This window comes from Austrofundulus limnaeus, unplaced genomic scaffold (assembly GCF_001266775.1).
Source record: "Austrofundulus limnaeus strain Quisiro unplaced genomic scaffold, Austrofundulus_limnaeus-1.0 Scaffold1087, whole genome shotgun sequence".
Classification (NCBI taxonomy): Eukaryota; Metazoa; Chordata; class Actinopteri; order Cyprinodontiformes; family Rivulidae; genus Austrofundulus; species Austrofundulus limnaeus.
The window spans coordinates 43312-60769 of record NW_013953489.1 but is presented as its reverse complement, the minus strand read 5'-3'; the positions used below and the strand labels follow the sequence as shown (position 1 = coordinate 60769).

At 41.2% G+C, this 17458-nt stretch overlaps 1 protein-coding gene across 1 annotated transcript in view; it reads left to right on the top strand.

Annotated features, from left to right (window-relative positions):
- Positions 1-17458, top strand: part of LOC106534083 (laminin subunit alpha-5) — a gene marked incomplete at its 5' end in the record, with an annotated part of 45903 nt that overhangs the window by 24572 nt on the left and 3873 nt on the right. Inside the window, 11 exon segments of the mRNA XM_014030594.1 lie at positions 7952-8095; positions 8179-8309; positions 10839-11006; positions 13160-13292; positions 13399-13553; positions 14280-14472; positions 15290-15427; positions 16632-16791; positions 16871-17001; positions 17108-17201; positions 17279-17398. Of these exon segments, the coding sequence (XP_013886048.1) occupies positions 7952-8095; positions 8179-8309; positions 10839-11006; positions 13160-13292; positions 13399-13553; positions 14280-14472; positions 15290-15427; positions 16632-16791; positions 16871-17001; positions 17108-17201; positions 17279-17398 (1567 nt within the window).

The window sequence follows — 17458 nt, the reverse complement described above, 5'->3', positions numbered from 1 at the left end:
CCCCATGCGGCTGCGGTCTGCTTGCACCTCCACTCCACTCGCTTGTGATTAATACTGATTTTTTTGTGCAAATTACAGATTTTTGACGCTCATTATACAGGTAACAAGTAGGGGTAACAGGTAACAAGTGTCTGAAAGGGTTGACATGTATAGACTCTTAAGTCCCGTGCTGGTTGCTGCCTATCGCTTTAAAACCAGTCAGGTGATCTGTCAAGGGTTTTTTTTTTTTTTTTGTGCTCGTGAACACACTGTGTTTCGGTGGAAATACTGCGAGGTGCTTTTAGAAAATAAAAATACAACGTAATCCTCGGTGGAAAATAGTCCAGGAAACGCTGAGGGTTTTCCCGGGAAGGAAACTGACCCCCCACCCACAGAGAAAGGAAAAAATAAATAAAATAAATAAAGCAGGGTGCACCCGCTGTCCGTCCAACAGCACGACCCGCCCTGCTCTGTTCTTATTGGGTAAAATTTTGACTGCGGTTCTTTTTATTGGGTGAAAGAACTGTCAGTTTAATTCCTAGACAGCTTTAACAAGTTTTTTTTTCCTCCCGTTCATTTTTACAATGACCAACTTTAAATCTAGGTCTTCTTTTCTTGGTTGTCCACCGGACAACCGGGTGGCAGGATGTGGTTGTCCGAAACAAAAATAGGTTGTCTTGGAGAACCTAAACAATGGTTGTGTCAACCCCTGTTTTACATTGATTTAAAAAAAACAACTTCATTCCAAAAGTGTGGTGGCTTTTATTTAGCTGTGACGATCAATTACATGTAGGGGAAACCCTGGGTTCAGTTGGTGGCAATGCAGGAGTCTTAGTAGTGCAAGCAAACTTCAGTAGGGGTTGGGCTTGACGACGGGGGGACAAGTTCTACAGACTTCCCTCCAGGGAGTATTAGAAATCCTTTGCTCAAATCTAGCACACCRCCAATGGCCCGTAAAAAATCTAATCCAGGGATGCATGTGTCCTGTACATCTGCCACCCAGGCAGTATAGGTCACAATAAGGTCTCCCACCTTAATCTGGAACACTCCTTTCCCTCTTATGGAAGCCAAATCACCAGTCACTGTCTTCAGCTGCACATCAGTTTCCTGCACAGCAGTTCCAGGAGGGATGACATCAGATCGAACCAGCATTGCATTGGACCCTGTATCCAGAAGTGCTGTACAGGACACCCCAGCGACCGTCACTGGAACATGGCAAAAGTCACCAACCTGGGTCCAGCCTACAGCAATAACTGAACCTGGTGGAGACAGTGGTATACTGGGGGTGTTGGTCTCCTAGGCCCGTGTACTCCCACTTAACTTACACGGGCCCTTGGGCATTTTCCTGCACCGCTGCAAACCTGGGCCACTGCCTGATGAGGTGACCAGCTTGTCCACATCCCCAGCAGCTCTGTGGTCGACAGCCTGGACCGACCCGCAAAGCAGGTGACTGACTGGTAGCTGGCTGGAGTGGCCCCCTTGGTCTCTCCAGCTGCTCGGCAGGTGCTGATGTTGCCCTCACTATTGGTGGGTCTTTAGCTCTTCCAGTGGATCCTGTCATCACCTCTTTCTCCAGCGCTAACTCTAGGGCAGCACTGAGTGTTGCTGGATGTGCGAGCTGAGTCTATACGAAGTTCTTTAGGACTGAGGGCCTGCAGAAACTGGTCACAAGCAAGCTCTGCCTGTACTGCAAGTAGCGTGTTGTCATATGCCTGCCTGCAGAGACCAGTGGCATAGCCAGAAGTTGATTTTAGGCCAGGCCTGAGAAAAAATGGGTGGGCCATATCAGTTTATCAGAGGGTACGCACAAAACCATCACCGTAACGGACCCACACAAAATACAGGCCACAGGGGCGCGATGTGCGTTGCACACAAATACACCAACGTGGCACCAGGTACCTAACAACTAGGTCCTGACCAACAAAGGCCACATGAGTGTGGCGCGCATCACATGGCACTGAAAAACACGGCACCGTCAGCAAATTAAATAGAAAAACAAAGACGACAAAGTTTTTTACCTTATTTTACAGTTGAGTTCGGAAATTTATCACGGACCGATGAATGTAAGTGTTTAAACAACTAAGCTGAATAAAGTTTTGTTGCAATGACATGTTAAAATGCAATTGCAAGTACAGATACTGGAGCAAAACCCAAATTATTAAATTATTTTTACAACATAGCGAAACTAGTGATAATAATCAATTTTAAACTCAGATTCTTGTCTAAAAGTTTTTTTCATTAATTTGTTTGAAAATGTAGCAGCCACATGACTTTCATATAGCAGCTTATAAAGAACTTGTATTTTTTTGTTCTTTCTGACAGCTCAGCAGGATTATCATGCAGTTAGCCAAGGAAACCTTCACCTGTTAACTAACTTGAATATTTTAGATCTCTCTGATCTTTGATAACGTTCAGTTTGAGCCGAGTAGAACCTAGAATATGGTGCAAAGAGAAAAGCTGCTCTTTCAGCTCATACCTTTACAATATTAAAAGGTAGACGTATAGGTGAGTTATAGACAACTTTACAGGATTATCAGAACTAGTGACGCAGACTGGACTGAATGACAGCATCCCTGCAGAGAGCTCTGTAGGATTTGAGGTAGTTCGTTTCACATAACCAGTAACTGTTTGTTGTTCTTTGCTCCTGCTTCACAGCAGGTGCTTTCTTGGCTCTAGAGGGACTCTTGAGTGAGATGTAATTGTTCCATACGTAAATGTACGCTGATTAGATGAGCAGACTGAACACCTTTCTAACATCAAAACTGAATAGTTGCTGCTAAAATTGAAGCTACTTAATTGTTGGAAGTTTACCATAATGTGCTCCAGTTGGTGCCCTTGGCAAGATTTTAAGAGGCACCCCTGTGCATTACATTTCTTAATGTTCAATATCATCTTTGATTTGTAGAAACTAGATCAAACAATTAGAATATTTTACAAAAACATAATAAATTTGAAAAGAATATTGAAAACCTACACAAAGTGTTTGTTTTTTTTCAACGTTTGGTCTCAAAGAGCAGTGATGGAGGAGGTGCGAGCTGTCAAAGTACCATCTGAGGCTGGGTGAGCTGCAGGGGCTGCTGGGTCTGAGGCCAATAATGTGTGGACATTTTATGGTTCTGTGTGCAGACAGGTTGTTGTTGTTGTTGTAATGTTCAGTTTTGGTTTGACATTTATGTTCAGGTCGTGTTATGTACTACAAAAGTCAGCATGAGTTAGGAGATAGCTGATGTATAAACAGAAGGAAAGTATTTCTTGTTGAGGTGGAGTTTTAAAGTGCCTGTGACAGTGTGACATACCTATCCATCAAATACAAAAAGTCAAATAAAACACATTTTTATAAGAAACCTTGCATAAAATGGGATTTTTACCCATTTGGTCACAAAAATAGCATTTTTCTTTTGAACGTGGATCAGCCAAAGTAACACAGTAAGTGCCATCAAAGGGGAACTATTTAAGAAACTGAACTCTCTGGTCTTTGTTTATTGAAATTACATTATTTGAACTCTGACTCGTCTTCATCTCTCTTTGATAGTGACTCAAAATAATCTAAAGGAAAATCAGATTCTTCTCTACAGTCTGACCTTAGCTGTTTTATCAATGCTCTAATCCATGCAGAAATTCCCCTTTCACATCACTTCCTGTTATCTCAAATGCAAATATCTCAACAACTGCTCATTTCAGCAGCGAGAAATTATTTTTGCAATATGTTATTGTTATCTTTCCAATAATGCCTTTATATGTATTTAAAAAATTCATGTCACAGGCACTTTAACCATAGAGGAGCTAAAATTAATTAAGTGACGTTATCGGAACACAACTCTGCTGTGTTTCACTGCCAGCTCTTAGAAAGTTGCTATATTATCAGCGTTCCTGCAGACCCGTAAAAAGTCTTAAAAGGCATTGAATTCATCAATCCAAAAATAAGGCCTTAATTAGCCTTAAAACATCTTAAATCAATCTTTCAGAAGTCTTAAAAATGTTAACACCTTGTAAATAGAATGATTGTAATTAATCTCAAACTGAGATGTTCCTGTAATCCCAATATCAAGTTCAAGTCTACGTAATAAAATATTGTGATCAGTTGTCTCAAATGCAGCACTGAGATCTAACAGGACAAGAATGGACACAAGTCCACTGTCTGAGGCCATGAGAATATCATTAGTAACTTTCACCAGTGCTGTTTCTGTGCTGTGATGAGCTCTAAACCCTGACCGAAACTCCTCATAGATTATTTATATCCAGATGTTCACGTAGTTGATTTGCAACTATTTTCTCAAGAATTTTTGAGATGAATGGGAGATTAGAAATAGGTCTATAGTAGGCCAGAACTCCTCAATCAAGATCAGGTTTCTTAAATAAAGGTTTAATTACAGCAACCTTAAAGCTCTGTGGCACATAACCATTCATTAGAGATAAATTAAGCACATCTAAAATATGGATATTAATTAAGAGAAATGCTTCTTTGAACAGTCTGGTTGGGATAGGATCTAGCAGACAYGTTGATGTTTTGGATAAAGCTATAATTTTAGATAATTCAAAYAGCTCAACAGGACAAAAACTGTCCAGACATTAATCAGGTTCTAGTGACACYAAAACTGCCTCATCTGACAGAGAATCAGAGACAGTAGCAGGAAGTTTGKCATGAATTTTATTCCTTATTAAAATTATTTTATCTATAAAGAACCTCATGAAGTCATCACTACTTAGAGTTATAGGGATACATGGTTCAACAGAGATAGGACTTTTCATTAGTCTAGTTACAGTACTGAACAGAAACCTGGGATTGTTTTTATTCTCTTCTATTAAAGGGGCAATATCATGTAAAATCAACTTTTTTGAGTTTTATATCATATTATAATGTTATACTCTCATAAAAAACATGCCCAAAGCCTTGCTTTGACTCATTCATGCATGTTTGAGAAATCCTGCAGCATTTTTAGGAAGCCATGCTGAGGAGCAAAACGACAGGCGGGGACCAGAAACGCCTTTTGGGACCAGAAATGCCCCTGGGACCTGTCTTTAAGCCGAACTTCCTCATGGCAGGGTGCACCCCCTCCCCACACACCCCGCCCATGACTCCTGCAGGCTCTCTGGTGAAAGTGAAACCTAACTGTCTGCTGAGCTCTCAACATTAGTTCTCACTCAGTGAAGCTCTTTTCAGATTAAAAATACCTTTGAGGAAATGTATTTTCAGATGCCAAGTAAACTGCATCATGGCAGCAGCACCCACCCCCCCCACTACCCGCGAGCGTGACCCCCACACAGAAATGGGCGAGACAGAAGCGAAGGTGGTTCTTAAAGAGACAGAGGCCAATTTCAAGGCGTTTAGAAGAGGAAGTGATGAGATGATAAGTTCATTTTCTATTTAAACATAAAAACAGCATTTTAATGACAGCTAAAGGTGACATAGATACTTTATTATGGTATAGTATTTAAATATATGCCTCAGAAACACATAATATTGGCCCTTTAAAGATGAATAATATACGGTTCTAGATTTACGAAGGGCTTTCTTATATGTTAGCAGACTGTCTCTCCACATTAAATAAGATTCTTCTATGTTAGTGGAGCGCCATTTTCTCTCCAGTTTTCTAGATGCCCGTTTTAAAGAACATAACTCTGAATTAAACCAAAGAGTCGGCTTCCTCCAATCGATAACTTTCTTTTTTAGTGGAGCAATTTCATCAAGAGAGGTACGCATTAAAGTTGTAATATTATCAACAAGACCATCTAAGTTACTGTTCTCTGTTACATTATTCTGAAAGACAGAGGAAAATAAAGATGGAAGAGATTCTTTAAATTTAGCTTCAGCATTCTCTGTTAAACATCTACTATAATGAAATTTACTCTCAGTAGCTATAAAGTCAGCCAATGTAAACTCAAATGTTATTAAAAAATGTTCAGAGAGAACAGGATTGTGAGGATATATCATTAAGTTCTTACTCTGTACACCAAACGTCAGAACCAGATGACGAGTGTGATGAAGAGAGTAGGTCTGTGGACATTTTGAGTAAAATCAATTGACTCAATTAGATTACTAAAAGCTATATTTAAGCTATCACTTTCATCATCTACATGAATGTTAAAATTTCCCATTATTATAATTTTATCAGTATTTAATAATAAATCAGTCAGAAAATCTGAGAGTTCTGATAAAATCTGAGAATAAGGGCCTGGAAGACGATAAACAGCAAGTAGTATAGGTTTTTCTGATTTCCATTTTGGATGAGAAAGACTGAGGGACAAAGACTCAAATGAATAATAACTAATATTTCATTTAGCATTAATTAATAGGTCTGACTTATAAATGACAGCTACTCCTCCACCACGACCTGATGTTTATGTGAGGATTGGTGTAGGAACAGACCCAGGGTGCAGGCAGGTTCAAAAAATGGAACAAAAGGTTTATTTAACAAAACAAAAAGGCTGTGCAGCTCTAAATATTCACAGAAAACTTCGGAGGAACAGGCACGAGGGAGACGAAACACAGGAAAGAAACACAATGGGCCTCATGCAAGAACATGTTTGTATTCGTATCCTAAATTTCTCTTACTTTTGTTCATATGAAGGGTTCGTACGAACATGTCACGTCAGATTCAACAAACTCTTCTATCTTCAGGAAAAGTGAGTAAATGAGCTGTGTAAACTGATGAATGCCTATCAGGTGCTCGTGCACGGGGAGAGGTGATTTACATAATTACCACCCCAAAAAACACCATATAAGGACATACGTTTCCTGCCACACATAACAGGAAGTGTCCATTCATAAGTGACGTCGCAAAGTAAAAAAGAAGAACTAGTTCGGAGATTGAAGGTCTGCTCTCGGAGATCCACAAAAAAAWGTCACTTTTAACAGTGTCAGCTATAGATTTAAAGGATCTGCTTTAAAGCCGAGGAATGAAATGACGACTGCTGTTAATGTCGTGTCACCCGTGGGTCGTACAGTCACAGAAATAAAAATCTAAATCATATTTATCTCTCTCTCTGTAGTCCTGCTCCGGTTTTTCTTTGGTCAAATAATTTTAATTCAAGTGTAAACAACTGTGTTACATGTTACATTTATTCAGAGGGGCAGTTCTTGCATGAGGCCCAATCATCCCACAAAAACAGGAGGACAAGACTCAGAATATAAAGCAAACAAATTAAGAGTAAAGGAGAAACACCTGGGGAGACACGAGAGGGATCAGGTGTGTGTGCGGGACTGGAGGTAAAACAGCAGGGAGAGGAAAACACGGGACCAGAAAAACACTAAGAAAATAAAGAGAAAAACACAGATCATGACAGTTCTAGGAACATGAAAATTTAAATAATTAACAGGAGTGGATTAATTTATACTAACMAAATCCTCTTGTTGTAACCAGGTTTCAGTAAGACAGAATAAATCAATATGATGATCAGTTATCAGATCATTAACTAACAGAGATTTAGAAGAAAGAGAACTAATGTTTAATAAGCCACACCTAATAGTTTTATTGTTTTGGTCTGGTTAAAGTAACTGTGCTTATTTTTATAATATTTTTGTGATTTATTTTTGTAGAGTTTTTATATTTATTTAATTTGGTCCATGGGGCTGACACATTGTTAATGGGGGTTTGGGTAATAAAGGAGAAGCAGCAGAGAGGTGTGTAAGACTACAACTCTGCTTCCTAATCTGGACCCATGTGGTCCATGTGGAGGTGGCCTCCTGCAGTCCTTTTGGGCTTGGCCCGGCCGAGCCCCAGGAGCCAAGGCTTGACCACCAGTTGCTCGCCAGCCATTGAGTTAACCCTTTGTATGGTTCCATATGAGTTATCCTAACTCATACTCTGAGTTCTACCTGATCAAACGAGATCTGGTTGAAAGTTTTAACTGTTGAAATCAACCCTTTTTTTTCCCTCAGCAAAATATCTCATGAACTACCGGACAAATCTTTGAGAAACCTGTAGGAACTGGTCATTGTATGTCCCACTGATTAACTCATATGTTTGTGCAGGTGGCTCGGGAGGCTTATTTCGACGGTCAGAGCCTCCTGGATGCTGGTGTGGCTAATGTCTCCAACCTGAGGAGCAGCTTCTACATCAGCTTCAGCTTCAGAACTGAAAAAAACGAGGGTCTCATGTTCAACCATATATCTCAGGTCAGAAGATTCTCTGTGATCTTTGTTTCTGTCCTGTTTCTTCCCTGACTTCAGCTGCTGTTATCCTCCTGTTTGTTTCACAGGGAGACACCTGCCAGGTGTTTCTGAGGCAAGGCCACATTGTGGTGAGAACTGGCAGCAATGAAATTAGGACTCAGAAGACCTATAACGACAACAATAGTCATAACGTGGCTGTATACAACAACATTAACGGGTAAGAGAGCAGTTGTTAAGATATCCAAGACCTGAACACTGGTCCAGATGTGGTTTTCTTGAAAGAGAAACAAATAATAAACATAAATTATATACATTATTACAAATCCAAACATGTAGAGGAGCGTGACTAAAGACAGCAGCAGAGTGAGGAAATGTAGTCAGTTTGTGCTCCAGCAGTCTAAGTCTATAGCAGTAAAACTAAAGAAAAAGTCAGGAAACCTAAGTCTAATTATAGGATTTATCAAAAAGGAAAGTTTTGGTCTAATCTTAAAAGTAGACAGAGTGTCAGCCTCAYGGACAGAAACTGGAAGTTTGTTCTACAAGAGARGAGCTTGATAACTGAAAGCTCTGCCTYCCATTCTACTTTTAGAAACTCCAGGAACCACAAGTAAACCTGCAGTCTGAGAGTGAAGWGCTCTGTTAGGAAACTATGGAACAATAAGGTCTTTAATGAATGGCTCACTAAAAGTATATAAAATGTACAACAAATTACTCAAGTAAGAGTAAAAAGCACACACACACACACATTTGTTATTTAACCCCATGGGGACCATGCATTGACTTCCATTAATTTTTTGTAGACTTTATAGCCTAACCCTGACCATTTACCCTAAAATGAACCTCCCAGGTACTTATCTGACCCTAAAACTAACCTAAACCTTGGTCCAAACCATGGGGCGACTGTGGTGTAGTGGTAGAGCAGCCGGCTTGGGACACGAAAATCTTAGGTTCGACTCCCCGCCATACCCACATGTCGTGGTGTCCTTGAGCAAGACACCTAACCCTCACTGCTCCCCGGGCGCCTCACATGGCTKCCCGCTGCTCCACTTGGGTGTGGATGGGTTAAATGCAGAGCACAATTTCGTCATTGTGTGGAAACATACACTGATGACAAATAAAGCACCTTTACCTAACCCTGCCCCACCCACAACTGTAATTTGCATTTGGACCCGTGGGGACCTGACATCGGTCCCCATGAGGTTGCTTTTTTGAAAAATAATTTCCCCATGTTGTAGGAAAAAGCCCATCCACACACACACACACACACACACACACACACACACACACACACACATCACTCCATCATTATCCTCTGTCCGAGACCCCATCACCACCAGCAGCATGCGCTCATTACAGAATATTATTTATTTTTATGAAATTAACTAATTTTGTTAAGTTTGAGTTAAAAACAAAACAAARAAGTCAATAAGAGAAAAAGTTCAATCCTGCCTTCACCAGTGAGGGTGGTTCAAAATCAAGACTTTTGATAGCATCATGTTTTCTTTCACTCACCAGCTGATATTTTAATATTCTCTCCAAAAGCTGCACAGAAATATCTCACTGATAGTTGTTTTTTTTCTCCCCTTCTTTCTTTTGTATTGATGACTAAACCTGTTTCCACACATTATTTTAGTTCCTCTGTTCATTGTAACAGAAAGTCACGCCAAGGTGGGAGACCCCCGGACCGATTAGTGCAGTTTCTGTGGTGGTGCAGAGTATTCCTGAGGACACAGCTGTGATCTCTGTCTTCAGTCCATCTCAGACCACTAGTGGCAACTCTTGAGTCCTCTGAAACTGTCTTAACTATCTGGGAGAACAAGAGTGATTCTTAGGCTTAAGAATTTTGATAACTGGCATTTACACCTAAATCTGAGAGTAGGAGTAAATCTAAGAAATTTTCAGCACTTAAGTCTAAAATTCCACTCTAAGAAGTTTGATAAATACAGACCCTGACCTCCAAATGTCTCAGGAGACAGAAAATATCAGAAAACAAAACTTGTGTACAAACACGAGGTYTCAATTTAAAATAAACTGTCTCTGATGCATTTCTGGTTAAATTATGTTTGTGTTTCATTCAGTGAAGTTACTTACACTGGGTAAAGTAGTAGCAATACTTCATAATAATTCATTTCAATTCAAAATTACTTCACTGATCCCAGAGGGAAATTAGACAATGTAATAATATCTATATATTATAATATACATAATATATAATATTACTCAAGTAAAGTAAAAAATACAGTATAGTAAAACTATTCCTAAAAGTATGTTTTTTCCAAAACGTTACTCAAGTAAATGAAGCTGAGTAAAAGTAATGATTTACTACCCACTTCTGTTTAAGGGTGGCACAGTTTTTGTCTGAATGGGAAAAAAAGAAAAAAAAGGCTAAACTGAATGATTAGTTTCTTTAGTACAGATACATTTTTCTCTGAACTATTTTCTGACATCATATGCTGACACAGTGAAGACAAAGACTGAAAATGTCACATTTTCAATGATGTGTGAGCTAAAATGACAGGCTGAATATGAATAGCCCTGTAATATGACAGGATCCTCACCAGTGAAATGTTAGCCATGTTATTTGAAGTGCTTCAATAATCACAATAATTCATGGCCTGCTGTCAGGAAGTAAGGATGCTCACGGAGCACCTACCAAGACRGCGACACAAATTCTCATTTCATTACCATGAGCTGTGCTGTGGTTAGCCATTTCAAATGGTTTGTTGACTGTCTGCTTGTCCCTCAGGATGCGTCTCTACATGGATGATGTACTGGAGAAAGTAAATGGTGGCGGACGGCGGATGGGCAGGGCAGCTGAAAATGCTGGTTCTGAGGACACCACATATGTGGGAGGAGTGCCTAACTCGAATCTCGCTAATTTCACCGGATGTATCCGCAATATTTTCATAAAAAGGTTAGAAAAACCAGGGTTGAAGGGGTTTGACCATGGTTATAACACATGGAAGTTTTCATTAGGTAAAATCATCCACACATTTATTTTTTGTTTGTGTTTTTATTTGTTTGTTTTTTGGTGCTATTAATAAAAAAGACCATTTTTACAAGGTCTAAAAATCCTTCTATTTTTTACATTGTCAGAAATGTTATAAACTTTCTTGTTACAGCACTTAAACCCATACACTGTCTAAATCTGTAAATCTTCCCAGTAATGGAAGGTTCTCCAAGTGTGCATTATGACTCATCAAAGAGGTTCTAAAAGAAATCAGAACAAGATCTAAAGCCCTGCAGGCCTCAGAGTTCATGATTCAATGATAAGAAAGAGATGAAGGGTAGACAACGTCTCCATGGGAAAGCTCCAAGACCCAGACCACTGCTGAGCAAAAAGAACACAGAGACCCATCTAAAATTTGCCAAAACATCCTGAAGACCCTCAAGACTTCTCGGGTTTTGCTGGTTTTATCTGGCAGAAGAACCTGCCAGAAAGATCTTGAACTCCCACGTCCAGGAGAACTTAAACCACATCCCAGCCGAGGTGGGGGACATTTAGCCTGAGTGGGCCATGTTTCATGGCTCAATTGTTGAGGCAACTGCATTGAGCTCTGGCCACAAGGTTGTCAGTGCTTCTAGCGGTGGCCACTCTTAATTTTGGTGGTGGACAGGGAGGCAGTCAAGCTGCATAAGGAGTCCTATCGAGCTTTGTTGGCTGGTAGGACTCCGGAGTCAGTTGAGGAGTATTAGCAGGCCCAGCGGACCGCAGCCCTTGCTGTTGCTTGCTAAGATGCGGTAGTGGTTTGGTGAGGCCTTGGGCAAAGACTCTCGATCGGCTCCAAGGAGATTCTAGCAACCAGCGGACAGCTGAGGCAGGAAAAGCAGCACTTCACTAAGACTGTGCTCAGTAAAGGTGGGTGCTGTTGACCTCAACCAGTGTTGTCATCAGGAGAGGGAAGGAATACTTCTCGGACCTTCCTAATCTCACTGGCATGTCTTCCATGGAGGCAGCTGAGTCTTTGGATATTGGGGTTTGTTTGTCTGTAACTGGGGCTGAGGGCTTTAAGGTAGTTAAAATACTCCACGGTGGCAGGGGTCTGGGGGTAGATTAGATCTGCCTTGATTTCTTCAAGGATCTGGATATTGTGGGGCTGTCTTTGTTGACACGCCTGTGCAACATCTCGTGGACATCGGGGGCAGTGCCACTGGTTCCCCCTCCTCAAAAAGGGAGGATATGCTCCAATTAAAGGGACAACACTCTCCTTACCCTCCCCGGTAAGGTCTTTTCAGGGGTACTGGAGAAGAGAGTCTGATCGATAGTCAAACCTTAGATTCAGGAGGAACAATGCAGGTTCTCTCCTGGCCGTGGAACACTTGACCAACTCTTTACCCTCACTAGAGTTCTCAAGGGGTCCTGGGAGTTTGCTAATCCAGTCTACATGCRTTTTGTGGACTTAAAACTTTGTTCCTTGTGGTACACTGAGGGGCGTGCTATGTGAGCATGGGATTGTGAGGATTGTTACGGGCCATTCGGTTTTTGTACAAGCGGTGCAAGAATTTGCTTTGTATTGGCCCTTTCAGAATTGGAGTTGGATTCTGCCAGGGCTGCCCGTTGTCACCGATTCTGTTCATAACTTATGTGGACAGAATTTCTTGGTGCAGCCACGTGGTGCAGGGAGTCCAGTTCGGTGGCATCAGGATTTCAACTTCTGCAATTTGCAGATGTAGTTCTGTTGGCATCATCCTGCTATGATCTTCAGCTCTCACTGGAGCATTTCACAGCTGAGTATGAAGCAGCTAGGATGAGGATCAGCACCTCCAAATCTGAGGCCATGGTCCTCAGTCGGAAAAGTCTCTTCAGGTTGGGGGTGAAGTTCTGCCTCAGGTGGAGGAGTTCAACTATYTTGGGGTCTTGTTCACGAGTGAGAGAAGATTGGAGCATAAGATTAATAAACAGATTGATGCAGCTTCTGCAGTATTGTGGACTCTGTACCAGTCTGTCATGGTGAAGAGTGAGATGAGCTGTAAGGCTGTGTTACTTACAGAAAAACAGAAGACCCATTTAAATGCCAAGTAATTACAGTTTTGGTGGCTTTCTAACATGGTTTTCGTTTTCTGCAGAGACACCAGTACACAGATGGTCCTGAATCTGATGAAGGTCAAAGAGAACGTCAATGTTCCCCTCAGCTGTCCTGCAGCTAAGAAACCTCAGCTGATTGTTGCTATGCAGCCGAAACGCAGTAACAAACCGAAGGTATGACCAGTAAACCCTGGATCTGTGGGGTCTGAACACAGAACCAGTAAACCCTTGGACTCGTGTGGTCTGGTCAGGAACTCATGACACACTTTCTGCTTCTTAGGGAAAGAACAAGAAGCCATCCGGATCTCGCAGTCGGAACACCAGGGAGTCTTGCCAGGGTCCGGTCCCTGTCCCTGAAAGCAGAGCGACCCACTTCAGTGGCTCCGCCCACAGCTACCAGAGATACGACTCGGTGCCCGGCTCACTCAGCTCAGTGTGAGTGTTGGCGCTAACAGACAGTTTTCTCTTCTTGTTGAAAGGTGTCTTTGTGTTTTAGATTGGAATAAAGTTTTTACTTGAAACTTTATCATTAACTGTTGGAATCAACCCTGTTAGCAAAATATTTCACAAACCACTGGATGGGTTTTATTGAATCTCAAAGTATTTATTTTGAAGTGAATCTGTTACATATTTGAGCCTCTGCTCAGCAGACCTTCCAGCATTCAGCTGCATTTTGACAGTAACGCCTGAAACATACTTGCTCCGACTCCGACGGGTCGATGCGCGGTCACGTGGTTGTTTGGCAGTCGTAATCGCACAGACCTTTCATAGTGCCTACGACACCCCTGCGCCGAGTTCGGGAAACCCCCCTCCCTGCAACATACGTCACTGCATGGAGTTCCCCCGCAACAGCCGATAATGCAGAAAAAAAAAGTCAGACTCGTCACTTACCCSACGTATTTATCCACATCTGTCCTGGTCAAAGCTCCACTGTTTTTATCAGTCAGATTCCTCCGTGCACAACGTCTGTTTTATTTATTCATGAGTTTTTCACGGAATGACTATCTTTATAAAACTCTACTTTTTGGTGTCGGCTCTGGGAGTGAGTCGGGGTTTTCGTCACTAAACTGCGACAACCTGTGCCGACGTCGGCAGTTCGCAGCGAGTATGTTTCAGCCTTAACACTTTCCTTTGGTTGACCTAATCAKCTCTGTGTTTCAGGCTTCATCTGTCCCTGGAACTGAAGATCAGCTCCTCATCAGGCTGCGTGCTGCACGCCGCCGGCAGGCAGCGAGGCAGAGCCGCAGTGGCGCTCAGCGTCTCAGACGGCTTCCTGTTGCTGTCTGTAGACGCGGGCAGGACCAAGGTCAGCCTGCGCAGCAACAAGAAGTACCAGGATGAGCGCTGGCACACGGTAAGCTCTTAGGCCCAGGGCCACGCCACAATGCTAAAGAAGCTTTATTACCAGACACCAAGAGGCCAAAGATCTCAACGCTTTTGTCTGTGTCTGTACTGTCAGCAAAATATCTCGTGAACAAATGGACACATTTTGAATAGGCTTTTAGAAATTGAATGTAATTCCACAACTGTTTAACTTCTGGAGCAATCCAATTCAATATGGCCACCACAACCTTAGCCTTAAAAACGAGTTCTTAACTCAGCAAATAGAGCCAATATTTAGCTAAAATTCTTTCCGTCCGCAGCATTGCTTATGCTTCATTAAGCAGGAACAGAAACTAAAAGTAGTTACGCAGATGGCAAAGCTAAAAAATAAGAAAGTAGCTAAAATGTAAAAGAATAGATGAGATAAATAACCAAAACAGTGGCTGAAAGCAGCCAAACATGCCACAGCTAAAACAAACTAAACAGATGCTAAAGCTAAAATTAGCATGTGGTGAGAGCCAACAGCATCTTAGCTCACTTGAATTCAACCATTTGTCTGCTAGAAAAATACTTTAGAGAATTTTTTATAAAATTGTTTCTAGTAGTAAATATTTTTGTCATCTTCATTTTTTCATTTATTTATTTAGCTTGTTTTTAATGTTTGAGCAGAATGGCTAAAACTCTTACATCATAAAATGAACTTTAAAGAACAGTTTTGAGCGTCTTTTACCTTTTAAGTTTTAAGCCTTAAGAACAACAATCACACACATTATTATTGTTGTTGTGTTGTTGTTTTTTGTTATATTTTCAGTGTGTATGAATAATTTCTGCTCTTGTTGTCGCTGCAGGTCTTTATAAGACATGAAGACTCGAGGATCAGTCTGATCATAGACGGCATCAGTGCTCAGTCTAAGAGGATACCGAGTGGAACCAAGACTCGGATCTCTGGACCTTTATACATCGGAGGAGTCCCTGCTGTGAAGACAGTAAATATAATAACTGTTATTCAATGTTTCATTTGTTTCTCCTTACAGGACTGAAAGACTGTTTACATTTTACAGCACAGAACCTTTATCAGTGAAATACAGTACATTCTGTTTAAACTTTATTATTCAATATACAGCTACATAAGTTCTTTAATTTAATATATATATTTATACTAATATAGGTTTCTGTATAATCAAAGTAAAGACACAGGAGAATTTGTATTTTTTGTGAAAATGCAGTAAATAACAGCTGAAATGGTTGTTAGTTACACCAACAGAAGGGACAAGCTAAAATGAGCAAAACAAGTTATAAACCCAAAATAAGCCAAGTAGACATTTAAATCAGCAAAATAGTAGCTGAAATGATCAAACAATAACTGAAATGATCAGAACAGTAGCTAAAATAATCAGAACAGAAGCTAAAATAATCAAAACAAAAGCTAAAATAGTCAAAACAGTAGCTAAAATAATCAAAAAAGCTAAAATTGATCAGAACAGAAGCTAAAATGATCAGAACGAAGCTAAAATGATCAGAACAGAAGCTAAAATGATCAGAACGAAGCTAAAATGATCAGAACAGAAGCTAAAATGATCAGAAGCTAAAATGATCAGAACAGAAGCTAAAATGAACAGAAGCTAAAATGATCAGAAGCTAAAATGAACAGAAGCTAAAATGATCAGAACAGAAGCTAAAATGATCAGAACAGAAGCTAAAATGATCAGAACAGAAGCTAAAATGATCAGAACAGAAGCTAAAATAATCAAAACAAAAGCTAAAATAGTCAAAACAGTAGCTAAAATAATCAAAAAAAGCTAAAATTGACCAGAACAGAAGCTAAAATGATCAGATCAGAAGCTAAAATGATCAGAAGCTAAAATGATCAGAACAGAAGCTAAAATGATCAGAACAGAAGCTAAAATGATCAAACAATAACTGAAATGATCAGAACAGAAGCTAAAATGATCAGAACAGAAGCTAAAATGATCAAAACAGAAGCTAAAAGCTATAAATGAGGACTGCCTGCAGACGTAGATAAGAGCACAGAGGTTTTAAGTGATTTAAAGTTTTCGGCTCATATTAATGTAAATAAAGTTTGGTTTAACTTGTCACTTGTCTGAAACATACTTGAAACAGAGATGTGAGATCTCAGTGGGACTTGTCTGGTTAAATAACGGTTTATAAATAAACATAATRTGTGTTTAGTCTCAGGGCTGCGACGCTTTCATCGGTTGTGTCAGAGACCTGACCCTGAACAGAGTCCCTGCAGGGGTCCCAGCCCACAGCCAGGGGACGGTGCCCTGCTTCCCCAGTCCTCTGCAGCCTGGAGCATACTTCTCTGGACGGGGGGGACACTTGGAGACAGGTATTTACTGTCCCTCCTCCTGTTTGAGCCTCGCTGTGTTGGTGGGCACTGTCCTGACTGAGGTCTCCCCCTCTGACAGATCAGGTCCTGGTTTTGAGTCAGGATGTGGAGGTCCAGCTGGAGGTTCGACCCATCTCTGACTCTGGACTGCTGCTGCATGCTGGGAGCTCAGCGGACCAACACCTAAGCCTGGTCCTCAGTCAGGGAGAGGTGACACCACTCTGTCCAACAAAATACCCAGAATAACTCAAAACCAAGTCTTTCTTTTTGCAGAGTCCAAAATAAAAGGTGAGCTGAGTGATGTTTGTGTTTGTAGGTGACCGTTGCAGTCAACAGTGGTAAAGGTGAGTTCAGGACCTCCTTCAGACCGGAAAGGCCTCTGTGTAACGGCCTCTGGCACACAATCACAGGTGAGTTCCTTCTCAGAGTCCTCTCCACGTCCGCCTTGCTTCTGTGACCAAGTCGTGACACTGACGTGTGTTTCCAGTGGTGAAGAAAAACAACCGCCTGCAGCTGCGGGTGGACGGAGACAGCAGGCAGAGTGTGGGCCCCACACAGAACCGCTCCATGGGGACCAAAGTGACCCTTTACCTGGGAGGCAAACCCAGTGAGTATACACACACACACACACACACACACACACACACACACACACACACACACACAC